The 27,873-nt window shown below is 42.2% G+C and overlaps 1 protein-coding gene across 3 annotated transcripts in view; it reads left to right on the top strand.

The window, feature by feature from the left end:
- The window catches only part of LOC137195655 (rho guanine nucleotide exchange factor TIAM1-like), a 76,933-nt gene that overhangs the window by 15,229 nt on the left and 33,831 nt on the right, over window positions 1-27,873 (top strand). For 2 of the 3 annotated variants that reach the window (XM_067608185.1, XM_067608186.1), the window contains exons 3-9: window positions 20,133-20,239; window positions 22,283-22,938; window positions 23,876-24,159; window positions 25,446-25,718; window positions 25,822-26,053; window positions 26,808-26,980; window positions 27,637-27,861. In XM_067608185.1, coding sequence (XP_067464286.1) covers window positions 22,290-22,938; window positions 23,876-24,159; window positions 25,446-25,718; window positions 25,822-26,053; window positions 26,808-26,980; window positions 27,637-27,861 — 1,836 coding nt within the window. In that variant the 5' untranslated portion in view covers window positions 20,133-20,239; window positions 22,283-22,289. Of the gene's footprint in view, window positions 1-3,291; window positions 3,520-20,132; window positions 20,240-22,282; window positions 22,939-23,875; window positions 24,160-25,445; window positions 25,719-25,821; window positions 26,054-26,807; window positions 26,981-27,636; window positions 27,862-27,873 lie in introns of those variants that run through there. The other variant, XM_067608184.1, reaches the window with a different exon arrangement.

Genomic DNA, 27,873 nt, shown 5'->3' with positions numbered 1-27,873 from the left:
GTTTTTCTGTGTGTGTGTGTGTGTGAATGGAAAGATGAGATTGGTGAGGGTGGGATGCATGTATGATCTGTTACACTTGACGATCGAAATAATTGACACCTCACCTATTGTGTCAAACCCAAGCTGTCCATCACAGTGTTACACCTGATGCATGTCATCGTTTCTTTGTGTTGATCATGAAGGGATGCAACCTAACACCTGATGCCCGCTTGTTCATCAGATTGAGGGCCTGTCAGTCACATCTGTCACTATTAATGAGTGCAGTTGTGTCTCTCAGTATACCTGTCCAATTTATTTTTTTTATGTCTGGAGCATATATGTGTGTGTGTGCATTCCACATATGCTTTAGTTTGCATGTGCATATACAATGGTATCCCATGCTAATGGAAAATGTAATAGCGCTAGACAGGGATTAGCTGATATGACCCCAAGCAGTGCAGCTAGCAACCGGTAGCTAATGTGACTCTAAGAGAAAGGTAGCAGGCCAGAAGGGACGTTCTATTGTGGCCCAGCAGTAGATACATTATTCATTAGCTCTACTCGCTTGGCTGGTGATAATGATTTTATCAAATCTGGCAAGCTGGGTGGTTGGGTGAGAGAAACGGGCATTCTGACTACGTATATGTGCATATCCTTTTTGTCCCTTTTCCAATACAGTATGTTCATGAATTTCAATATGATATGTTTAGCAACAGATATGGCAGCAGGCATGAAATGGGAAACCAAATATGTGTGTCATTCCTTCAACTGATATTGCCACCCCCACCCATACATACACACACCACGATAGCATCTGATAAGGACGCTATTGTGTTGAAAGGCCAACCTCAGGTGTTCAGGAAGGCAGGAAAACAAAAAGCGGCTTCACTTACAGCGCCGCTACCAAACAGTTCGTTTATTCAACAGAGAACTGTTGAATGGGCTTTGATATTCATTTACTCCTAGCTGTCCTAACCGCTGACTGCGCAGACGGCAACAAACAATGAGCGTGTTCCCATTACAAAAGCAGCGCGCCAAATGATGAGTGCAGACAGAGCAAAACAAGCAAACAAAAAGAAACCCCCCTGACATCCTGATGTTTCTCCAGCCCTCCTCTTTGCTTACATAACATCCTCCACCTGCTCTTGTTATTATTACCTCCTCTGTATGCCGCTTGTACCAACATGCCATCACTGCCACTGAGTCGTCATTAAACTACTAGCCAGTTCCTTTTTGCTCCTCGGATAATTGCATTACAGCCCAATAACGCTATGTTTGGGTAGGAGTGTGGGAACTGGTTGTCTAAGTCTTTGTTCATCCCCCTTGGATTGGTTATTTCCTGTTTCAGCCGGCTCCCAGCAGGACACAACCTTCTCCAGCTATACTGTTAGATAACACAGAGAGAAACAAACGAGGAGACAGAAAGGAAGGGGATAGACTGGAGAAGAGATAGAGGTCTGATGAGAAGACAGGTGCCAGGAGACAGTCAGACGGACAGTATACGCGCACGCACACACACACACACACACACATCCCTTTCACAGAAGAATTGTAATAGGCAAGAAGCAATGCAGTGGTATTGTCTGAGTTAGGTGCTGAAATGTCACAATGTGCCTGGGGGTAAAAAGCTGTGAATGTGTGTGTGTTGTTCGTGCACCAGTGTGCACACATGTTAGCGACTTTGTGTGTTTGTGACCGTCTCCTCTCTCTCTCTCTCTCTCTCTTTTTCTCCCCCATGGAGGCTGTGACAGGTCCTTTTGTCGGTTAGATCTGTTACCTTGCCTGCCCTTTGTCCCGACATGTTTGCCTCTATAAATGTTAAATACTCCCAAACACCACAGTTATGTCAGTAGCTTCACAGTGCAGCGGACAGAGACAATGGGGACCATCAGTTTATTACATAATCGGCCCTGTTTTTCTCATAAAATCCCTGTGTCCTTAAGCCAAACATTTTGGTACTGATCTGATGATCCCGAGAAAACAGAACTGTTTTGTCAGAAGATACAGAGCAGTTTATCTCATATCTCTACAAAGTTATTTATTAATCGGCTGTATTTTACCTAATTATTAGTGCATATCTGTAGATTAACACTAATTCTCCCCATATCTCAAGATTAAAGAAATTCAATACACTTGAATCTCACCACTGAATCCTGTTACAGGACCTCCTCGACCGACACATAGTATACATACACATTGATATATTGGATGACAAGTCCAACACATTAAAATAAAAATTGATTGTCCTTGTTTTGTGACAAAGACACTTCCAAATTGTGTCAAATGTGTACTGTTTGTGTTTACCTTTGTCACATGCAGCTATGTTTGTTAGCGTTAGTCACAAAGGTAAATAGCTACACTTTCTATAATAGGAAACTGGGACATGTAGCCATATTGTGATACGTGTGTTTGGAACATATTTAAAATACAAACAGACAGTGGAGTAGTTTAAGTAGTTTCTATGGACATCTTGATACTTTTTTTTTTTTGCTATAAAACCGGATCACTGTTGTGAATCCAAGCTGACTACACTTACTGTCCTTGAAAAAGCAAGCTAGAGACATTTCAGTCTACAGGTGGTGATTTCTTGATACTCAAAAAATGGGAGAAAATAATAATTTTATTTGGAGCGTCTGTTACAAGAAGCCTGGTGAGTTATAAAAGAGTAAAGGACAAGAAAAAGACAAGAAGAAGAAGTAGTAGCATAACACTCCTGGAAAGTTTCCAAGCAGAAAGTTCAATTCCTCTTGTACTCCACTACACCATACTGTGCACCTTTCTACTCAAACTACATCTCTATTCTGGTATATGAAGTCTTGCAAGTTTTAAGATAAAATTTGAATTTTAGCAAACTTTCTTCTGACTGCAACTTTTGGTTTTTCCTACCTGGTTTGGATTTTCTATTTTTTTCCACATTCATCCTATCAGTTTATGTACTTCTTTTCAAGTGTGTTTTCTTGTCTGCACATGTATCTGTATGTGTTGGTGCGTGCCTGTGCTTGTCCAATGTGTCTGTGTTGTCTTTGTTTTTTTGTGTGGAACTTGTGGCCAGGGGAGCCAGCAATTAAAAAGAGGACTGGGACATCTAAAGGCTTAGAGGCACAGAACCAGCACACATGCTGGCAGTCAATTGGCAAGCCGGGGGAGGTGAAATTGGAGAGATAGAGAGGAAAAAGAGAGCGAGCAGAGATGACAGAGGGAAGAAGGAGGAGGAGGAGGGCAGGGTGAGTGCATGTGGGAGAGCAAAGGGAGAACCAGAGGAAAGAGGGCGGGCTCAAACTCTGGCAGCGCACACACACACACCCTCTTCTCAGCTCAGTCTGGTTTAGGCGTGCAAGAGGCAGCATGTGTGAGTATGTGCTGTAATGTGTGTGTGTGTGTGTGTGTATAGTCGAACGCTGGCTGGAGTCCGGGAGACATCTCACTGATGCGAGGATTCCCCCGTTTGCCCTATGAGAGGAGTCGTGCTGACTGTGTTTTAACCACCACAGGGAATTAACTGTTATACACACACAGGAAACACTGGGAGCTTAAGTAAAGGTAAAGAGACACATTTCTTGTTTTGATTATGTTTTTTATTAAGCTTTGTGAGTGACATAGACTGAGAAGGAGGGATAGATGTGTGTGTGTGTATGTGTGTTAATATCTGTATCTTACATTGGTATATGTTGTAAGATGCTTTCTTGCTTTCTTACCCAACGTGTCTCTGTGTGTGTGAGTGTGACCTCTCTACTTTGATAGTACAGTATACTACTGTTTGGCGGCGGCTCTTTTCTCTTGATGGCTCCCGTGCTCTCTCTCTTTCTCAAACACACACACACACACTCACTCATATATATGTATAAGAAAACTGAAAGATAAAAGCCTTGCACATATTTTGTTCAAATAGCCAACCTACGTGGGCCAGCATGTGTGTGGCAATGAACTGAGTTTATCAATCATTAATGCCCTCTGTGGGACGTTGCCTAGTTTCTTCCACGAGGTAATTTAGTGATAACAAAATACCTTAACAGCCCTCTGTAACGGCAGCACCTGACATTTCTCCTCATTGAACAAACTGAACAGCTCAAAGGGCTGTTTGTGCATTTGATTGTAGGCTTTTACGTAAGTAAGTACAGAAGGGACGACATTACTTCAGATAAAGTGAGATTACACTCCGGATCTCAAACTCAAGCGTTACTTAGAGTAATGATGATTTGTCAAAAGCTTGTTAGAGAGCCGTAGCACTTGGAAGAAATGATGAAAGCGCAGGTCAATCCTCCGGATTTCTGGTTATGCCATCAAAGGTGCACAATGCAAAGTGAAGACAGGAGGATCATAACGGATTTGGATCTGATAAAGACATTAGCCTTCTTTGTGTGTGTGTGTGTGTGTGTGCTGTGTTTTGTGGAAATATTAATAGAGGAGAGGAGAAACAGCTAAAGAGCTGGATAGAGGAGGACTAGACAGACAAAGAGGGAGACTTTAGGGCCACTGAAAGTCTTGAGAGAACAGCCAGTTAAAGGCAGAGTGGTACTGAGGACTTGGCAGAGAGCGACTGTAGCCAACAACAAGACAGAACGAAAGAGAGAATGTGTAAGAGAGAAAGGATAAGTTAAATGAGTCACTAAAACAAAGGAGGAGAGTCTGCAAATGTGCACCTTTAGCTCCTACTGAATACTTCATACACCATCTGTTAAATTTATGTGTGTGTGTGTGTGTGTGCCCGTATGTGTATTAGTGAAGGTGTGAGGTCTCAGCTGTGCAGAGAGTCGTCTTCAGACATCCAGATAGTCGATGAATTACGAGGGGTCAAGGGGCACAGAGTCTTTTAGGTATTTGGTTTGGTCCGGTAAAAAAAAAAAAAAGATTGTTTCAGTTTCTTGATAGAAAATTCAGTATACATTGGAAACAAAACGAAGAACTTTTTCAGCATAGTTTTGCAGTAATTTTGTTATTTAGTCCTAAAATAAGTCTAAGTATAAAATAATTAGTATTAGGACCTTATGGTCAACACAGTTAGACAAGATATTCACCGCTCATCTTACAGTATATGGTAAAATATTGCTGTGACATACCAAGTCCAGGTTTTTGACAAGTGAATAAAACAGCTACAATAGATAAATTACAGAAAGTAAACCTGTGATTTAATAGTCTATTTCACCTTCTGTCGACAACACAAAATGCTTCAGGATTTCTGATAAAGTGTAAAAATAAGACAATGATTACTACTTATTAACTGTAAAACAGTCTAAGCACTTTGTGGTAAATCATACATTCAATCATAAAATCAATTATTGTGCCCAGCCTCATCACCAAGCTCTAATATGCTGCTCATTCTACTATATTAACCTTTATTATTAGTGTTTGTTTTGATTTGAAAACTACGAACTAGTTGCGTGTCTCTCTCTCTCTCTCTCTCTCTCTCTCTCTCTCTCTCTCTCTCTCTCATGCTCCCTCTGTCTTGTTATCTTTCCTTCATGTTATCTTCCTTGCTACGATTCGCTGCTTCGGTTGCCGCCACAAGGAAGTTGAATATTGGTGGGGTATTTTGAGGAAGTGATCCATGAAAGGATTTATAGTGGCAGATAAAAACTGGTGCGTGTGTAAGTGTGCACACACTTTTTTTTTTTTTTTCAAAATCGACAAAGACTGTGCTAAAGCCCGGGGCTGTGAAAAGGGGGGGGAAAGCCATTATCTCATACACTGTTACACACTGCTTGTCCAGGTCTATGTGTAAGTGTGTCCGTTTACTATGTGTGCAAGTGTGTGTGTGTGTGTGTGTGTACTCTGTCTGTGTACAGTAAGCTAATGTAGTGTGTGAGCGTGAAAGGGGGGGATGGGGCTCTGTTAAGTGAGCCCTCTGTGTGTGTGTGTGTGTGTGTGTGTGTGTGTGAGATTGATACACTGCGCTCATGCTAAGTCAGCTCACCTATAGGGCAGATATAGGTAGGCCTATCCTCTTTTACACACATCCAACCTCATGTCAACACCCACACGCAAGCTATTAGGTACTTTATTAATCCCCGAGGGAAAATTTCTTAGTTACAGCAGCAAGGGCAAAAACATAGATCAAGCAACACAATAAAAGTAAAAAAAATAGAGTAAAAATAATTATAGGAATAAATAAGATTAGAAAGAGACATTAGCAAGAAAATACTCGTAAGAGCTGTTTAGCAGTGCAAATGTCCAATTTGTGGTGCGTGTCTGACTATGTCGGTGGGTGGGTGAGCGACAGCGTGTGTGTAACCATGAGTAACCCCAACCCTTACATTAACTTGAATCAAAACCAAGTCTCAACCCTAGTTAACATCGCACACACAGTCACAGAGTGGACACACTGGTAGATATTCTGCAATCTCAGTTTAATCTGTACTATAAGTACAAACAAGTAAGTCATATCTTATCCTTTGATCTGTTCCTGTAGAGCTCATAAAGTGCTTCACGCATCAAATACTCAAGCTTGCCGCAAACGCTCACATCTGTATCCACTGTGAATAAGAGTCTTCTGACCTTGTGGCGGAGCAAATGAATGCCCTCTCTCTTTATGATTACAGATACAGTACATAAGATGCAGTTTGATGAGCATGTGGTGGGCATGATAAAAGGATGATGCAATTAACATGAAAGGGATGATCGCTCTCTCTCTCTTTCTCTCCCTCTCTCCCTCTCTCTCTCTCTCTCTCTCATTTTTGTCCGACTGCCTCTCTCATTTTCGAACCGTTGCTTTTCTAAGGCTTCATCCCTCTTCCTCAGTGATCCACTTATTTCTGCTGTTAAGCAAATATGGGGCTTATGCAGCCCCCATCTCCCCACATGCAATCAAGCTGTTTAAATGTTTGTGTTTGACTGTGTGCCTGTGGGTTCTCTCTCTCTCTCTCTCTCTCTGTGTGTGTCCCTCTGTCTCTCCCTCTCCCAATTCTCTGCCTCTGTCACTCGCAGCCCAGTAGCAGACAGATATGGTTGAAGTCTGATTTGGGAAATACGAAGACAAAACTGACAGCTGAGGGTGGAGAGGCGCTCAAATGTTTTTCTTTTCCTCTGGTTTCACTGAGTGTGTCTAATTAGGGTGCCAGTTCTGTCACGGTTGCATGAAGTACAAGGGAAATCCCTTTGATAGATACATAGATACTTTTTTTTTTAACTTTAATTTATATTGTAGCGTTTGGCTAGTAGAATGAAGTTATGATCCCACACATATACAGTATATGCATGTGTGTGTGGCTAAGACCAGGGAATACACTTGGCTTTTTGAGGTAAATTGTGCAAGACAAGAGAGGCTGAATGAGTCGGTGTGAGCATTATGTCACGCTGATGTGTTTTCTTATGTGCGTCCGTTTGTAATGTCACTCGTCTGGTTAGGCAGGACTACAACATTTGTTAGCCGAGGTTTGCACAACGTGAGGTGAAGAGCATGTTTTTGTTTTTGTGGGGTTTTTTTTGAGCCAAACTCCTCAACATCAGTCCCCTGATGAGAAGAAGAAGAAGAAGAAGGAGCAGGAGAAGCAGAAGGGGATGCCTCTAATTTGAGAAGGGGTGCAGATGGGGGAGGGATGTCTCAAAGCTGACATGAGCTGGCGTGTACCCTCATTCATTTCCTCCCTTTTGTCTGTTCTGTGTCTGCTGATGAATTGGGAGTTTCTTCCTTCCTTCCTTCCTCGGCTCCCTCCCTCTTTTCTCTCTCTCTCACTCCCTTTTATTTTGTCTCTACTCTTTCTGTCTCTTCCTCCATCATCCCTCTTTCCTTCCTCTCTCGGTGTGACAGCATCGCCATCCCTGTCATGTCTGCCCATTATCTCTGATCAGTGTTGCGTTCCAGCCCACACATAGGCTCTGGCTGCCAACTGATGATGTGTAAATGTATGTGTATGTGTGTGTGTGCGTGCATGCATACCTCTACATTTGTTATACAGGATGTTAGATCTTTAGATTTTTCTGGGGTGCCCACAATACAGACGAATAGCAGAGTACAAAAGGGTGAATTTGTATAAATTAGTTACAGAATGATTAACAAACAAAGGATGTGTGTCATTCCAGCGAAGCGCAATTTGATAAGGTGGCGGAAGCTGAGTAACTGTGGAAGTGTGGTGTAGTGGTAAAAGGAAGCATGCTTTGAGATAAGATGTGAGATAAAACATCTTACCTGAAGAAGAAGCCCATGTAAAAGACTTCAGAGTGAGTTGAAATACATCGGTGTGTGAAATGCTGAGTAGGGATTTAAGGGAGGAATTACAGCAGGAGCGCAAAGAGTGTTTTCAAAGATTGTGTTTATAGCTTTGTTTGCGATGGGGAGATCTGGCCTTCCGGGATCTTATCTCTGCTTGAAAATCTTTACACCCACCACTTTGTATGAGTGTGTGTTGAGAGTGTGTTTTTCTGTTCAAGTTTATGACCATGTGACTGTGCCATTAAAACAGAGGAAATAGGCCACTTGGCTATTGTGTCTCCTCTCCTTCCCTCTCCTCTTTCACTCCGTCTATCCCTTCAACCTCCCAACGTAGTTACATAAAGAGCTGCCGTCCCGGCCAGCGACTCGGCGCTCATCACATAGTCACACTTCACGTTCCTGCTTGTTGACCTGGAAGTGATGCGGTGGGATCGTACAAGGCGCTCTCAAAGGCTGTGTATGCATGTGCAAATATGTATGTGAATATGTCTTGATGTGTGTGTGTATGTGTGTGGGAGGGGGGGGGGGGGGGGGGTGTGACAAAAGAAAGGATGAAGGCTTACGGACAGAGATGCATGGATTTTTTTTTTGTTCTTAGGATTGAGTGTATGTGGGGACAAAAACCATGTGGTGGATGCTGGGTAAGGTTTCTTTTCTATAGTTTTTGTTATTGTCCCGTAGTGTGTTAGCTTTGAGGCGCATAAATGTGAGTGCGTATGTGTGTGTGTGTGTGTGGTCAGATTGCCTTTGTCCTCTCCCCTCAGGCCTGCACTCAGATGTCAGTGAGTCGTGTGGAGCTTATACAGGTCACTAATGCACTGAGAGGGGAGACTCTATTCACCGTAGCCACTCAGAGCCCAAACAATAACCCCAGCTCGAGTCCGCACAAGTGCTCAACTCCCAGGAAATGGACCCATTGACCCAGATCCAACCTCATCCACTGAAGAGATGCCACAGAACTGACATGTTGTTGACATAGTTGTCTCTGTGATGGTGTTGTTTTTGTCACAAGACATCTTTTAAACCTGAGATGAAATCTTACGGCATCAGAGGACCGTAGGGATTTAATGCTGGTTTACTAACCTTTATAGCTGGTGACTAGAGTTTACCTAAGGGCTGACACCAATTTAAATGACGTGAAAGTAATTGGCACTGATAAGTAGCAGAAAAGATGCTTCAGGGAGATACTGTAGTGCTTTGAAAAAAAAGGACTTTCTTCCTGAAAATATGAATCCATATTTATTAGTTTAAACAGTGGTTGTTTGCGTTACATTGATGAAAACCTGAAGTTCATACTTATAGTTTATTTAACACAAGGATATCTGTGGGTATCTCTACTAAGTTTTCTTTCAATCTAAAGCCCGACTTAACCTCCGGGAGGGAAACTTGCACCCATATAGTGCAAAGGTTACTGAAGCGGTTTGCTGTTGTTGAAATTTGCAGAACATTGATGCAACATTCTGGGCGTAGGTCCACTCACATTTTCTGAAACCGTCACACCTCGCTATCGGCAGGGATGGTTTTGTGTGTGTGTGTGTGTGTGTGTATTCGTGTGCCACAAAAGAAAAGAGGAAGTAGGTATTAAGAGGCAGGGCAATTTTTTCTTGGTAAAACAGCAGGCAAAAAAATTTGTATGTCATTTGCACATTCTGCATGTCATTGTTTTGTTTTTGACAATAGAAACCTTTTTGCCATTGTCAATGAAGTTTAGTTTAATTGATCTTATCTTATTTTAACCCCAAGCAGTGTATCATGAGTTTGTGTACCACAGAACAGTGGTCTGTGTCCTTGCCTGTTGTCTCAGAGAGGCAGAGACACACCAGAGTGAGCTGCTGTTTGTCTGTCACATTCTTGCTGAGCATTTCTTACCCCCTTCCCTCACTACAGTACATTGTCTCCTGTCTCGTCTTCAAGGGGGCACTTTGTTTGCAAGCGCTGCTGTTGACTCAGGTGCAGGATTGTACTAAGATAACTTCCCCTTCCCGTCCCACTACCCCCCCTTTCCCTCCAGTCCTCCTCTGTGTTGCCACTAATGTCTATCCTAACCTTACCTGCTTTCTCAACCCTGGCAGTTTTATACTGTCGTAGTGTGTTTGGCCCATGTGTCTCTGTACTCCCTCTCCTTGCTTAATCTTCCATTTCCTTTCACTTTCTCTTCCTTCTTCTCCCATGGTACCCCCTCTACTTTTTCTTTTCTCCTTACCCATCTTCATCCAGTCATGCCAAAGCCTCTCTCTGGCTCCCTGGTAATGATTAGGGTAGTGCTATAAAGCTTTTGCAGAGCCTCATCAGTTTTCTTAATTCACAAAGTGATAACAGTGCAGCTTTGTGTTTTATTAACTGTCCTTGCATTATTCTAACAATCTAATTAAAACCAAAGTAGGCCGATACTGCATATTGTATTGCTGCAGTATTTAAACCTTAAAGGACTAGTGTGTAGAATTTAGTGGCATCTGGGGGGGTCTATTAGAAAATGACCCTACTTCTCACTTGGTTTATTACCTTGATAAACAGTTTCCTCATGAGTTTATGGTCTCAAAAGCTAGTTTCAAGTCTATAAAGTATGATGTTCATTTTGTAAATTATGCTCCCATTTAGAGTAAAATAGACGATAAAGCAGGGTATGCTATAGGGCGTGGCTACCTTGTGATTGACAAGTCGCTTCCATGTCAACAATGTTGATAACATAACATAACCATAGCGTAACCCCACACAGTGTTTTCAGTTCATGAAAGTTAAATGTAACATTTTGGTCGCCTAAAAAAGTCTCATTCAGCGTTTGGTTGTACTAAAAGACCCTCTAAGGAGTCAGATGTTTAGTTTTCCCAGTAAGTACATTTTGTTTTAATGGTCTTAAGCTTGTTTTTTGCTTGTGAAAATTAGCAATAGCATTAGCATCATCACAGTTAACCGTAGACTGTAAATGCATTGTACTAACCCAGCTAGTTGCTAGTGTTAGGATCAGCTCCACTCTCATCCAAATACAGTCACTTCTCATATTTTCTGGCTCCAAAAATCCAAGATGGCGACTGTCACAATGCCAAATTTGAGGCTTCAAAACAGCAGTCCACAAATCAATGGGTTACATCACAGTCCGTTATTTTCTTACAGTCTATGCTGCAACCTCACCTTTCAGTTTACTTTTGGCAAGCATGTTCTGTTTTTTTCCCCATTTATTCTGTGCAGGCACAATAAAGCAGTGTGTAAGAAAAACAGCAACATGGATGATGAACAAAGTCCCTCGATTCTTCCTTTAGATTTCTATTTTCTGTTACATATACTCTCAGATGTTAACTCAACTATACACAGCTCCTGGATTATTGGGGAAGACTGGATACTATAAACCAAATGTAAACAATTTAATCAAACTATTACATTTGTCTGGGTAATCACATGTGCAAATGTTCATTTGAGCAAATATTCATTTTGTTCTACAAAAATATTTAACGAAAACATTTTTTTCTTGACCAACTGTTTTAATTAGTGCATAAGTATTTTAGTTTTATTATCAAAACAGTAGGAAACAACCATCAAAAAATTGTCTCCATCTTTCTTATAGACCATCTACTCACCCCTATACACACACACTGTAAACACATACTAGCATCAACAATAATCTCAGCAATAACACTCTTTAGATAGTCTTCGTCCGGTTGTATCGTTACTGACAACAAATCGAGCCTGTTCACATCTGCTCTACTTTGAACTGACACAACATCCATCTCTATCAGCCCCTCAGGACCTATCAGCACCACTCCACCTCTTTACCTCTCATGTCTCCTTCCACCTCAGCACACATCATTCATCTGCCTACCTGTGGCCCAACACTCAATTCCACCAGCTCCCCGCCGCTCTAACAGCCTCTCATCCCACTTTCAACACCATCATCTTTTTTTTTTCAGATCCTCTTGCAGCTCTCATTCCATCCCCCCCGTACCAACCTCCCACCTCAATCAGTCTACCTTTGCCTAAAACCCTCTTATCCCTCTCTCTCACCCACTCATTCACCCTGTTATTTTGCTGTCCCTTCAGCCCGTAAAGAGCAGAATAGGAAGTATTACCCACCAATTTGGCTCCATTCACACCTGTCTGTGTTTGTATGTGGGTGTCTGGCCATGTCAGTGTCTGAATTTGTGTTGATGTCAGGGTTTAACTGATATGGCTCTCTGAAGACAATATTTGACTATGTTTAAATTTGCCATTTTTCGCCACATGGAATGGAAAACAAGAAACTGCTTTTCAACTGAACACTCTCCACACTAAAAGATTAAATCAATTTTATTCATATTTACCTCACATTACAAAACAATAAACCCCCAACCTCCTTAACTTTAAACCCTTACTGAAGGGAAAAAAAAAACATCCCACTCACTTAGGGGTAAGGGACACAGCAATTTCCAGCTGATACAAATGTGTTTTTAAATAGTTAATGTAGCTTAAGAAGTAGGAGAATGTTCGCAACCCATAAAGGAACACTTAATCCTTCAGTTTCTCACAAACATTCAAATTCAAAATCACCAAATTTGGAGAAATATGGTTTCCACTGGACTGGAAGGGTATGAAGAACTGTAATCTGATAACTATCTAGTAACTACAGCTGTCAGACAAATGTGATGGAGTAAAAAGTACAATATTTCCCTCTGAGATGTAGTGGAGTAGAAGTATAAAGTAGCATCACATGGAAATACTTAAGTAAAGTACAAATACCTTGAATTTGTACATAAGTACAATACTTGAGTAAATGTACTTAGTTACATTCCACCACTGCAGCTAAGTGTTGAATTCATTGACAGGTTAGTTATCTAAATATACCAAAGACAAAGAAATATGGATAGGCAGTGTTTTGTTATTATGGACCAAAACTCTGGAACAAGCTGCCATAAATACCCACCATACAACTTCTATAAATTCCTTTAAGAAACATCTTAATCTTGCTTTTAAGTAGTCTGTATCTCTGGCGATTATTGAATCTCACTGAAAGTTTGCTTGTTTCTTTTAATCTTATTTGAAATTTTATTCCTATTATACCCTGCTTTACTGAATTGTAATGCTTCATTCACCACCATCAAATTTATTTCTTACATTTTTTAAAAAACACTTCAATGTAAAGCACTTTGAGCTGCATTGTACGTATGAAAGTTGCTATAAAAATAAAGAATCGATTGACATGGACAGGGAGAAACCACACTGGTATTGGCTATGGATGACACTAAATGACTGAGTCAGTATTTACTAACAAATACACAGGTCTAAAAATGCATGTGTAAGTGTGCTTGAGTCTTTTTCCTTCTGTAGTTGCATATCATTCCCCACGTGTCATTTCAAGAAATTCAAATACGCTGCAACGTCTGTGCAGTGCTTCTGTTTTTAACCTCTTCTTATTTCTACACTCCCAGCCGCTCCTCCCCCAGGCTGTGTCTTGCCCCGCAGGGTTTCTACGGTTACCAGCTGAATCTGGAGCACAGTCGACCCCTCGTCCCACTCCTCCTGGATAATTAAACAACACTTCTTTTACTGCCTCTCGCATATTTGGAACGGCAAATCACCACATGCATATTCAATTGATTGGTTTTGATAACTGGGAAGGTGATTGTAAGCGCAATCACTGTTTCATCAGGAAGAGCGAGGGAGCGTTGATTGGGGAGTGGCAAGAGAGGGAGGTGATTCACTATTAACATTTAACAAAAAGCAAATGATAGTTTCCCATTTTGTCATTCAACCTGCTGCACTGTATGGTTGTGCTCTATCAACAAGAGGATTTCAAGTGGCATAGTAACCTACAACAGAACTCCAAGATGGATTTTAATTTAGGCTTGACACGCCTTGATCTCCTCCTTCATCACAGAACAAGTGGAGAATGGAGTACTCTGATCATCCAGTGTAAAAGCCTCACATTAAAATATACATCTTGAAAGAGGTGGAGAGTTTTATCATAATAGGAGGTTTAAATCTATGGGGTTTCCTGTCTCTGAATTCATACAGGGACTCGCTGATCACTGAGGTTGCACTCAGCAGCAGCTACACACGCTCATTGACTCACTTGGGCCCCTCACTCAATGGAGGAGTCGTGGTAGAAGGATTTTCTTTAAAATATGGTAATCCCTGACTGCAGCATGCTGCAGAGACAGTCAGCTGAAATCTGAGTTAAGGAGCGTACAGCGTAAGCTTCTAGAAAGATGGAGGAGCCTATTTAATGAGGTTAGTGACACTTGAGGAGTAAAGTGGAGTGAATTGGCTGATACTCAATTCCACTGCCCACTTGATCCTCAGATGCCACACAGAAACACTGAGCTAAAATCTTTCATGTGTGTCATTTTGCAGATGATATGCTGCACTACATAGTTGTTTTTCCCTGTTTATATTTTTTCATTTAGGCTATCTTACTTTCCTCACTCTCTTGCAGATGCTTTTTGACAGGAATTGGCAGTGAATTTGCTTCACTACTACTATCAACACAATCCTAAATCTTGACTTTTTCTCTACTTCTCTCTTAAGGAGATGGCAAATAGAGGGGACCGTAGTAAATTAATAACAATCATCTCATTTCCTCCCACTTTGTTCTGTCATTTTTATGCTTTGCTCTCCTCTGTGGCCTCAAAATGAAAGCACTCTTCAGGAAGGAATTATAATTGGTCTCTCACCAGTTAAAAGAAATTAATGTTTGATTTAAGCAGCAGCCGGGACTCATGCTTGCAGGCACTCTGTTTGTGTATGTGCGTGTGTGTGTGTGTAAGCTGGGAGAGGGGGGGAGGTGGCGCGTGTCTTGTCAGATCCCAAAAGGATGAATAAGAAGCTAATCTCCCTCTTCCAGGGAATTCTACCAGTGATGTCTGAGACAGTCCCGTCTCAGAGGGACTGGGAGTGCAGTGGAGTGTGCGCTTCCATCTCTCTACAATAGGATGTTTTCAGAGCATATTTGACTGTTATCTCGGCAGATAGAGATAGACATAGTTTCTCTTCAAATATGAACTATGCACACCTATCTAGGTGTGCAAATACAGACACACCCTCACAGTCCTGGATCCTTATTTATTTGGACCATTGAGCCTTCATGCACCTAGTCCTGATTTGTGTGACATTCACGCTGTGTTTGTTATCTTTCAAAGCAGGTTTGCTCGACGTAAACAACAACAGGGAAGCCCTGGTGCCCATGCATGCATGTTAGCAGGTGTGTTTGTGTGTATTTCTGTAAGTGTTTGCAGGTGTGTATGCAAAATCACACAGCATGGAGAAGCTCTGATAAAAACCCTCTCTCAGACTCCCATGGTATTCTATCTTGACTTGCTTGGAATTAAGTTTGCCCCATACAGAAATTCCTTTGTTTACCCCCCAGAGAGAGCGTCAGCTACTTCACCCCTTGCCTTGAGTGAAGGGGGGGTACGTTAACCATTTGAGGAATGTGAAAGGTGCGGGAAAAAGCCTAAGGGAAGGGTGAGTCTGGTGACTGCATCATGTGTTTTGAGGCTTGATGGGGGGTGGTCGTAGTTCCAGGGTGCAGAGAAAGGTCAGAGAGATCAGTCAAGCTGAGAGCTTCTCTTGTTACAGTGGTGTCTAGACCGGTTACTACTGTTTCTACCTACCTTTTAGTTTGGATTATTATTCAGTGATAATGATAAAACACAACACTGATAACTATGGTCATTTGAATTTTTTTTTCAGTACCAAAACAGTGACCGGTAATCTCATTAGTCACGATTACTTAGTTATGAGAATAAGCACACGCTAAAGGATTTTAGCCCGGATTTTCAAGTCCCCCCAAAAATTGTAAAAGATGATGAAAGCATCTCAACAGTTGTTAATTTGACAGAGTGCACAGTCAACTCGGCAGCCACACATTTCTCTGTTCTGTATTTCTCTGTTTTGTGTCTTCAGGTTAGGCTAACCCATTGTTGCTAACTTTAGAGCTAAACCCCTTTACTTTTCCAGCATTTAGAGAAACAACAGAAGTGACTTTTTAGCATTTATTAACTGACACACTGTAGTCTGTACTGTACATCTACAGCCAGACTGACAACTTACTACTAACCTTTTCCGCTGCCCTGCTGGCATCCACCGTCACTTCTCTGCCCCTCGCTCTTTCCCACTCGCTACGCAAACATACTCGTCAACGGAGCCTCGCTACCAGTGGTTTCCCAGACAACGACAGAGGTTGACTCACATACCGGAACAGCGCTGCTCAGAGACTCCCAAACGCTATCAAATATTAAAAAATATTTTTTTTCAACGGGGGTATTTTAACACCCCCGTTGTTTTCACAGGTAATTTATTAGTCTGTCCCTCCCGCCGCAGGAAATAATGGATTACTCCTGGAAAGCTATTGATGTAGCACTTTTCTCCTTATGAAAATAACACGGAGATTATTCGACCAATGAGAATTTAGTCGGATGAGAGCATATCGACCAACTAATCGACCAGTCGACCAGCAGACTACAGCCCTACTAATCACTGAGAATAACAACAACACTACAAATATTTTTTTCTAATAGCAAAACTTCAAGACTAAAACAGCTGTTTAATTCCTCTATGTGAAACATGTTGAAGTGTTGCCTCCATCTATTAGAGCAGTAAAAAACAAGAGATAAAATGCTTTATTTATGGATGGGATCTTTTTCACATAAAGTATGTTAGAGAAAAAAATGTTCAACAGGTAATTTATTGTTAAAAAAGACAACAGTTTACACATATACCAGCAGTCATCTGCATTTCTATGCTCTTGCGAAAAATGTGTTGTTGTGGGTGGAGTGCAAAAAACAGTGTTTAATAATGTGAAAGGTAATTATGATTAATTTATTTATTATGATTGATTTATGTTGGGTTGTAGTCCTTTGGGAAAAAGATGAAGGACCTGTCATAAAAGCGCTTGATGATTTCATAATCGGAATTCAACAGCCGCCCCAGCATGCGGTCTAGTCTATGACAGCTTTAAAAAAGCAATGAGACAGGTTTTGCTTGACATCGCTCACAGTACAGTGGGGTACAGTAGTGCGCGTCCACGTCATGTGCGGTTTGAGTCTGGAGAGCTGATCTGTGTGTCATGTTGGGCGGAGCTGCGAGACAGGTGCAGAGATGAAAAGATTGGCGGGGAGGGAGGGGAAGTAGGGTGTGCCTTCTCCATGGCTGTTCTGACAGGCCTTTGGTATTTTTCCAAAGAGCTCGAATGCATGTGTGTGTGTCGGAAAAACCTGCTCACATTTCTCTTGGGATTGTTGCAGGTGTGTGTGACTGGAAGCCTGCCTTTATATCGTTGTACTCTTGTGTATGGCAGAAAAAAACGACTTGCTTGCGCGTGCGTTTGTGTTCATGTGTTAGGTGATCGACGTGAGAGCCTACAAGTGTTGAGGATCTTTCGAACGCAGCTGTGGCAACCTGGCAGAGTTGTTTCTGACAGCACAGAGTTGTTTCTGACAGCGTAGTTAAGTGGCACATCCAGTCCCGATGTGATGCTCAGTTCCTCTCTGCTCTCCCTCTGATTTTGTGTCAATTATACTCAACCACTCTGTGCTTGGAAAGCAGCAGATCCGCTATTCAACCATATTGTTAAAACAAAATAAAATTCTGTGTTAAATAAATAAAATCTAGAGTTTAAAATAAAGTGAAGGCACTGAGTTTTTAGTAAGACATTTAACCAGTGCGGAATTTTAGTTTCAACATGTAATTTTTCTTTGTCCCCTCTTGGTGTCTGTGTATGCGTGTGTGCGTGTGCTCGTGTGTGACTGGGCATGTCTGCATGGTAATGATGCTTGGGCGGCTGTTACGCCAGCCATTGTGTTAATACACACTCTCAATGTGTTAATATACTGCGAGAATGAGAGCGAGAGACCGAGAGAAAGAGAGCGAATAATTATGTTTCCCCTTTTGTCTCGACTCCCTCAATTAAGCCCGGAGAGAGGCAGCCAGAGCACATGTCTACTTATCCACTTAAAGCTCAGCAACAATAGGCACCCACCCCCCCCCCCCTTAATTTCTCTCTATCTGTCTCTCCTTCTCTCCTTCTCTCTCCTGCTCATCTCTTCCTCCCCCTGTTTTCTCACTTTTTACGTGTCTAACTTCTATTCATAGCACAGTACCCCAATATTTTTTTTCTTATGCTTTCCCCTCTGCACCGACCTCAGTGCCCTCCCTCCTCATGAGTTTCGCCTCCAGCCTTTCCTCACCTCTCAGCTCTACGTGGGTTCAGCAGAGAGCACACCCCCCCCCCCCCCCTTCTCCATCTCCCATGCCTTGCTGCAGGGCACGGGAAGAGGAAAAAACGAAGAGACTAAACATTTTAGACTGTACACTGCCAGAGGAAAGATAATGGTTTGATTTCCCCCATGTTGTGTCAGACGGTATTGTTTTGTTTGTTTGGTCTGTGTGTGTGTTTTTCACTTCTTTTACGCTAAACTCTAAATCAGACAGAAATATAGATGAACTATGGCCTGGCAACAGCAATCTATCTATCTATGTATCTGTTAATTCTATCCCATCTAGTCCTATGTTTGCACTTACTGTTGACACATTTTATTGATTCCAGATGTAAAATGAAAGCAGGACTGACTCAAAAATACATATCCAGCACCTGTCAAGCGTTGTGTGTGCACCATACTACCTGTATGTGTGCCTCTGTTTGTTTTTTGGGGGATAGGTTACCAGCATGTGGGTTGCGATAAGTCTCATCAGGCCGGATAGGACGGAGGAGGGATGAGAATGAAAGGGCAGTGTTTGATGCAGTGGAGAGGAAGAGGAGGAGAAGGATCAGGGTCAAGTTTATGTAACTGCTTCCCACAGCTGGGGTGAAATGTGCTGCAGTGGCTACTTTTAAATACACGAAGACGTGTACTGACATGGTGCAATGTCACAGTTGACCAGTGAAGAGAACACTATGTATGTCTTTCACGCATTTGCTCAGCTATGGCCCTCGCTTCTGTTTTTGCCCTTCGTGCTTCTCCTTTTCTGAACTCTCATTTCTGTCTTTTCCCAGAACTGTAACATGGTTGATTTATCAAATTTCTACCCCAGAGAGCAAACAACTGATCGTTATCAATAATGAAAACAGCAGCTGTAGTCAAATGAGTGAATTTATTAGTATATTCATACCAGACCTGTGGGAACAAATTGATTATGCTTCTTTTGCATAATGTCCAGTTAAAATAACTCACCAGATGTGAAGGATCTGAACAGACCTCTGTACTTATTGACATCTGCTTTGCAATTGATAAAGGACCCATTTCTCTCCCTTTTAGTTTTTTGCATAACAGCAAAATTATTTTCATGCTTAGCGTGTCTGTGAACTGAAAATATGCACGAATCTACACACAAGCAACCGTGCTTGCACTTGCATACCTCCAAACTATATATAGCACATAATGGAAATCATGGTCTACTTTAAACAGCTCAGGGCAGGTATTAGGGAAAATTAGGTTGTGTTGGCAAGGATCATTTATTTGAGTCTTAAGCAGAAAATCATACTCCATAGCTGCTTTCATCTTCTGTCATTTTACCACCAGTGTGTGTGTGCGTGCACATCTCTTTGTCTGCAGGGAGACAAGGGGTGTTTTCTCAAAATGTTTAGTAGTCATGCCCACACATGCCTGTATGGTTTCTGGTTGGCAATGAGTTTCAGGGTGCAGTTCAAAGAAACTGTGGTTGTTTGTGAGTTTTTTTTCCCCCCTCAGGCTCAGACAATACCTCTGCGCTTTGTTTCTGATGATCTGAGAGTTTGTATATGTGTGCATTTCAATGTGTTTCTTGTTTGTCTGCTGTTTTTACTCGCCTTACTGCATTATCTTAACTCCAGGCCTTCTGACCACAGTGTCTGTTATTCCCTTTCATCCCGTATACTCTCTCTCATCCTATAGGCTTCCTCTCAAGCGCTTTATGTGACATACCTAGCAGATCCTCCGCAGTAGTTTCAGAAGTACCATCCTCTTCTCATCTTCCCTCTTCCTCACCGTGTCGTCTGACACATCGGGTCACTTTGAAGTTGTGAGAGCTCCACTGAAACACTCTCTCTTCTTGTTTGTCTCAGGGCAACACCGACACTACCGTTCAAGGATGTATGGAGGATCATGCAGTCGGTGAAAGATGACGCAGCAATAATGTGGGGATGCCGGTGAAGCAGCTGTTTAACCACAGGTAATCACAGCTTTTACAACTTGATTGGATTTATTTTGTATTGATATTTTAAATCCTACCAGTTTTTAGCAATAATTTTACTTGCTTCAGTATATTCCTGCTTGTCTCGTTTCACATGATATAGAAACAAGTAACAGTAAAGTGATTTTTGTATTCGTTTTTCATGGTCAGTACTAGATTACTTATCACAACAGATTTTTGTCTCGTTAGAAGAGATTCTTTCTCTGCAGTTTTGAGCCCACACTGAGAACCTGATGGTGTGGGTTTGATGATGTGTGACTCACAGAGGACCAACTGATCTGACAGCAGTTGACTCAGCAGCTCCATGTGCTTATATAATAGAACATGAGGTGAAGCAGGATGCTGAGATAACGTTGTGATCAACAGAATGCAGCTAAAAAGGGATTTCTTTTGGGAATTCAGCTAATGGATGATTTTAAAAGCAGAGAGGGAAAGAAGTGAGATGGAGCTGCAGTAGGATTAGGCGATCCTTCCTTGTTTCAACTAAGCTGATAACCATTCATGAATGTTTGGGATAAAAAGGGCACAGTGCAGTTTTGAAGACTAAAATTGATCAAAATTTATTTCTACATATGTTAGATTAAATTGTAACTTTTCAAAGTACGAGGAAAGGAAATGTTGGCATTTGAAATTTTTGATTTTTATTTTGTAGTCACTAAAAAGTGAATGTGATTTTGATGCATTCTAAAAAAAATAGCTGTGTTTAAGCTTAATTTTTTTGTAAACTTGAGTGTTTTTCTTCTTACTGTGGTACTCCATTTAATTGAATTGTTCTAGGCAAATGACCAAACATCAAGGTCAGTTGAAGTAGCCAAAAACTGGCAAGGGAATTTCCACCTCAATTGAGGATACCTGATCCCTGATCTCATTTGGCCACTCATTTGGAGCTCAACCCTACAAAGCACTCAGAGAGATCATGGATACCTTTGACCTACCGCCGTCAGTTAATGGGCCATCAAAGGTTACTCACTCATCCAGCGCAGAGATCGACATGGTTTTTAACAATAAAACGTGAAACAGTAAACAGCCCGTTTAACATAGTTACTTGTCTGTCAGATCATAATTTGAATCTCAATGTAGAGATCTCTGTAAAATCAGGTTAAACTTTCTTATAATCCTTCTTTATTTAGAGAGTAGGTTAGTGCCTTAAGTCTTTTTGACAATAGAGGCAGAGCGCAACGCGTCATACTCTGAAAACCATAACCACCGGAGGGTAAAACAATCGGCGCAATAATATGCAACCAAGGGCTGAAACAGTAATATAAAAACAAACATTAGATTTCAGTATGTCAAAGGATTATTTTAGCATCCTATGTCTACCAGATAGGAAAATGTATATTGACAAACTCAATATTGTCAGTCTATCCTTACCTTGCTTGCTTGCAAACATAATACATACAGTAGCTTTCTGATTTATCCACATTCCACTATAACAGAAGTTGCACACTGTCAAAATGCTAGCCATTGTTAGCTGTTGTTAGCAATACCAGTTGATAACAACACATTACAAGGTATTTTGCGAATACAAACACCGTAGCAACATGTCCACAGATCGAAGTTGAATAGTTCTGTGTGTATGACTGATTGATGAGACACAAATAAGACAGAAGTGAAAATAAACAGTATATTACTACAGCTTTCACTATAGTTGATGTAGCAGCAAGCTTGGATTTTGAGGTTAGGTTTGGTGAGGTTCTTCCGACTTTCTGAGGTGGAAATCTGACGTCAGGGGGCATTCCTGTTGAAATTTCCAACTGGGAACTCGAAATTCCGGACTTCCCAGTTCAAATGGAACACACCAAAAGTCAATGGAGAGCAATGAATTGTTTTCCTCTCCGGCGTGGGCAGGACTTAATTGTGCTCTATCCCTATGCCATTACAGAGCAAGACTATAACAGTTCAGTAAAGATTTAAAAGCAGATTGTATATCTCTGCACTGAAAACCCATAACCTAAATTAAGGGATATTGGGAAGATTTCTAAGATGTATGTATTTCACAGACACCTCTTCCTATATTTGCAGTTGAATCATGGGAAATGTGGAGAGTCAAAATGGGGTCAGTGGTTTCAACGGCGATGTGACGGGACACCTCTCCCGCAAGCACACGTCACGCTCCCTCCGTCTCTCCAACAAGCAGCCGATCACCCGCCGCTCCCGGACCTCTTCTTCAGTGAAACAGGAACACAGGAACTCCGAAGCCTCAACTCGCTCCTCCAGCACCCCTAGCATCCCACAATCCTTAGCAGAGAACGGACTAGAACCTTTCAACGCAACAGATGCGTTTGGTGATTTTGGCATCAGCCCTCACTGGACACAGCGCGTTGCTATGACAATGAGGCCGGAGTCCTATCAGCATGATGACGACCTCTTGGCCACACCAACTCCTGAAACCTCAGAGGCGGACACTGTCGCTCACGATGGAGGAGAGGACTCCATGGGGGAGGGGGATGGAGACGTTGTTGGAGAGGAAAGGTACCTCCAACGAATGACTGAGGGTCCCCAGGAGGGAGGGAGTTTCAAAAAGAAGCGGTCAAAGTCAGCGGACATGTGGAGAGAGGACAGCCTGGAGTTTTCTCTGTCTGACCTGAGCCAAGAGCATCTGACCAGCACTGAGGAGATGATAGATGGAGGAGAGGAAGAGGAGGAGGAGCAGTTCACACTCCCCAGAGGCACTGCAGGTGAGGATGGCAAACACACGCAGGGCTGTGCTGTGCCATTTATTCTCTATTTATTGTAGACAGTTTTTGTAAATCGAGAGAATTTATGTCCAATTTTCTCATGTTCTCAATCAGAAACACATCTTTCATGGTTAAAAAGACCACCATTGTCGTTGTCTACAGCATTGCAAAGCTATTTGCATGGTCGGAAGTTAAATCTTGGCTGACATATTGCTGTATATTTCTCATCTTGAATCGATACGGTGGATGATAAGTGGCTGGATTTCTTCTTTCTATATCGTTTCCAGAAAGCACCACTGTAACTGTCTAAGAGAATAGTGACTGATGGTGGAAAAAGAGATCATATACGTGTATATCTGTGCGTGTGTGCAGTGGTGTTAGCTTGATTTGTTCCACTTTACAGATGATGAGGGGGAGGAAGGTGGGAAAAATTGCAGAGACTCACCGAGCAGGGAAAGAATGATTTTAGAAAGTCTACTGATTGAAGGTTAGCAGGCATCTATCAGTTGCGGCAGTTCAGTTGATCACGGGGTTGTTAGCTTAACCGGCGCTGTGCAGGAGCTGCTGGAGTTCAACACAACAGCAGGTGGTAGCAGGTAACATAACTGCTGAAGGTCTAAGCACCGCCCCAAGTGGTCGGCTAGCTCAGTTCAGAATAGATGATGGGGCTGCTCCACACACACACATACACACACACACACACACACACACACACACACACACAAACACACACACAGATTCACACTCTGTCATAAAAAATCATACAAATTTACAGAAGGACACAGATACATGGAGATGGTTAATTTAAATGTCAAATGTGGCAAAAGTAATCTGAAAGTAATCAGAATACACTTTGTAACCTGCCTAACCTCACACTCCCACACACAAAAAATATGCACACCCACTGCCCTTCAATAACCACCTGTGTATGTTCCAGGCTCAGCTGAAAGGGCATCGTCTCTGGACCATCTGTGCAGCCAGCAAAGTCCGGGCCTCAGGGGGCAAAGGAGCCGCTACACTAAAAACCGGAGAGAAGCCGAGTGCGATGGAGATGGAGAAGGGGAGGAGGGGCTGATGTCTCCTGAGGAGGACAGTGGCGGGTATGGAGCTTTTACGCTCCCTTGCCGGCGTTCCCACTGCCTGTCTGAGGGCTTGGCAGGGCTCGGCATCACAGCTGCACCATGCCCTGCTTTCCAGGGACGACGCGCACAAACAACTCAGGTTAGATAGCGCTCACATTTCATGAATATATGAATAAATATACAAAACAGACGAAACAGGTTAAAAGTTTTTTTTTTCCTACCTTTTCCTGTTATTCTGTCTTGTCTGCCTCTCCTCTCTGAAATGCAGACCCATTTATGTAGATTTTGTTTACCAGTAGAATCCAGGAAGTTCAGAGTGTCCACAGACATGACAAGGGTCACCAGTCAATCCAGCAATTAACATTTTGTTGACAACCAGAGACATTTCCTGTGTGTGTTAATGCTCCGTGCTTGTGTGTGCGCATCCGAGTATGTGTGTATATTTGCGTAGTAGAGAAGTGGATTACATTCAGAATGAAAGTCGCTCTGGGGCTACTTGTCCAACACTGGCATGGTTTCTCCATTCGCCCTCCAGAAATTGCAGCATTAATGCATAATATCTTTCATTCCCCATTCACTAAGCACACACACACTGTCCTAACAAACACGAGTATACACACACAGACATTTTGAACATAATTTTCTTACAATCTTACAAAAGAGGATGCACTCAAAGGGTAAAAGACGCAGCAAAGTCACATTAATGCATCACCAAGAAGCCAGTTAGTAAGAGAGTCAATGGACAAAAACAACACTACATCAGTAGAATAAAGAATGTTCATGTGCTTTCTGTAATATTCATGTGTCATTGATGAAAAAAAAAAAAAAGTTTCCCAGTAAGAAGGAACTATTCGGGACAAAAATAGCGAACCAGGCTTTTCTTTCAACTCATTCCCAGAACCCCCAGGCACCCTTGGATAGCAGAGCACCCTAAGTGCTTATTATAAATTCATCTAGCCAGGCTGAGGGGGTTGTTAGACCGGATATAAATAGACCGACAACACAGCAAAACAAAGAGAAAAAGAACAGAGGGAGACTCTATTTGATGAAAGAAAAGTGTGAAAGCACAGAGAATCTCTCACTCAAAGTAAAAAGCTTTCTTTCAGCAGAAACGCATGGCTAACGTGTGCACACAAACACAAAACGCACCCATATACATACACACACACACACACACACACACACACACATAAAGCCAGAAACCCCTTGTGTAGCATTAGCTGTTAGGTTGGTTCTTGCAAATGGAGAGAAATAACCTCTTTTTTTATATAGACTGGCAGATTGGTCATTTGTTCAGTTTTCACTTTAGGTTGTTACTTCTCTGTGTGTTTCACTAGTTTGTGTGCATGTATCAGTTGCTGTGTATTCATTAGTATGCCATAAGTGAATCAGTTCTGATAGTATCCCTCTTCTTCTGTCTGACAGGACATTTCAGGTGTTTTAGGCGAGGGAAGTGAGTATGGTGACAGTGGCATCGACGGTGTCACCACGGAGATAGATGGGGACGGAGAGTTGGTGTCACGACGCTGTAAGGCCATGTCAGCGTCTTTCTCAGTGTACTCGGCGACCGAGAGCAGCGTATTCAATGGCAGCGACAGCGGAAGCAGCAGCGCAGGAGGAGGAGAAGGAAGAGGCGGCGAAGGAGGCAGGGGTGGAGTTTACGAGAACTTCCGGAAGGAGCTGGACAATCAAGCCTGGGTTAGTCACTTTACTTGTGTGTGTGTCTGTGTGACTTTACAAGTATCAATGATAGATCCAACGTGTTTGTTATCACTCAACTCTCCCATCAATCTTTCGTCAGACACATCAGGGCCGGGACTGCAAGGAGGAGGCGGGCTCTGCTGTAAGTGACGAGCAGAGCAGCGGCACGCTCAGTAGTGCTTATCCATCGGACGCTCTGATGGGCTGTGCACAAGGCACGGTCAGGAAAGCGGGAGCTCTGGCTGTGAAGAACTTCTTGGTTCACAAGAAAAACAAGAAGGTGGAACCTGCAACGAGACGCAAGTGGAAACACTACTGGGTCTCTCTGAAAGGTGTTGCATAGACTCTCATACTTTCATGCTTAAGACACTTTGGGCTTTTTACCTGTATTCAATGGTTTACAATGTAGAATGACAGGAAATGTGGGGATTGGGGGCAGAGAACATTGCGGTTACATGGCGTGACACACACTTTCATCTATGCTGTAAAAATGCTGAAATGCTGAAAATTAAATAAACCAATGCATGTATTTAGTTACCTAGATAATTATAGCAATAATCATTAACAATGACTTAAAACTGAGATCCTAATATTGGGCTAAAATCACCAAAACCTTTATTTCAAACACATTCTTGCAGCTATAATGTCGCATTCAGATAAACATCTTAACCTGACCCCGGCCTGTTTAATCTCTCACTCTCTCTCTCCTTTTAGACTGTAATCACATCAGTCTTAACATCGTCCATGCCCTCTGCTGTCACCTCTACTGTCCTCTCACACCCTCTTCTGTGTGGGCTTACATTTCCTTCACTCGGCCTCATCACAATTTAATTTTATGGTGGCATCCATGTCTAATCCAATCTCGTCCTCTTGAAATGCATAAGATACAACATCTGCAGCCGCATTCTTGCCTGCCTCCACTCCTTATATCCACCCTTTCTAAAAATAAATAAATCTGATTTTTGTATTTCAGATCACACTGTAAATTTGTATATTAAATCATCGTTTTGATTCGCTAGTAATAAAATGACTTTTCCTGTCTTTCTTTTTTCCTACATCTTTCTTTTTTCATCCGAACTCCTCAAGGCTGCACTCTTTTCCTGTATGAGTCAGACGGACGTTCGGGGATCGACCATAACAGCGTTCCTAAACATGCGTTGTGGGTGGAGAACAGCATTGTCCAGGCTGTACCTGAACATCCTAAGAAAGACTTTGTCTTCTGCCTTAGCAACTCAGTAGGAGATGCCTTCCTCTTCCAGGTGAGAGAGACACCGGTATTTGAAACATCCATCTGACATAACAGGGCCCTTCCTTACATAACAAATGTTAACATACAATTAAGACTGAAACAACAGTACAACAACAGTATTTCACACACACACACACAGCTTTCAGTCCAGACATTTCAGTGTTTCTTTGGACTACATAAAGACAGCAGATCACCAACAGAGACAAAAATGGATGGGAATAAGAAAAGACCTTATTTTCCCTGGGGCAGTTGTGTGTGTGTGTGTGTGTGTGTGGCACACAACTACATGACATTTAGCCATGTGTGGGAGATAAACCAGTTGTGTGTCCATGTGTTTGTATTTTGTCTGACGTGTTTAAAGGCCACACTGTCATACTGTGACAGTGATCCACCACAGTGACCATTGTGTAATATTAAAATGTGTCTATTTATATTCATAGTAGCTGTCCACAGTGACATTCAATCAATGAATGATAAGATAAGTAATAAAATGAGGATGAGATTATAGTGACCACCCTCTCCCAGAGGCTAATAATGGGACTTGTGTATCAATTCTTTCAGCTGTCAGTTTCTTAATTTCTTTTGCTTGCTATTGTTACCTGTTTTCTAAAGCTCTCCGACTCGTCCTTCACCTTTTATTTTACCCCTTTTCTTTCCTCCTCTCAGACGTCAGGTCAGACAGAACTGGAGAACTGGATCACGGCGATCCACTCGGCATGTGCCGCCGCTCTTGCTCGGCAGCACCACAGGGAGGACACGGTGCGGCTGCTGCGAACGGAGATCCGCAAGCTGGAGCAGAAGATCGACATGGACGAGAAGATGAAGAAGATGGGAGACATGCAGCTGTCCACCGTCACCGACGCCAAGAAGAGGAAGACAATACTGGAGCAGGTATGGTCAAAT

This window comes from Thunnus thynnus, chromosome 13 (assembly GCF_963924715.1).
Source record: "Thunnus thynnus chromosome 13, fThuThy2.1, whole genome shotgun sequence".
Taxonomy (NCBI): Eukaryota; Metazoa; Chordata; class Actinopteri; order Scombriformes; family Scombridae; genus Thunnus; species Thunnus thynnus.
Note: the sequence above shows the minus strand (reverse complement) of the source record. Positions and strands in the feature narration are given on the sequence as shown.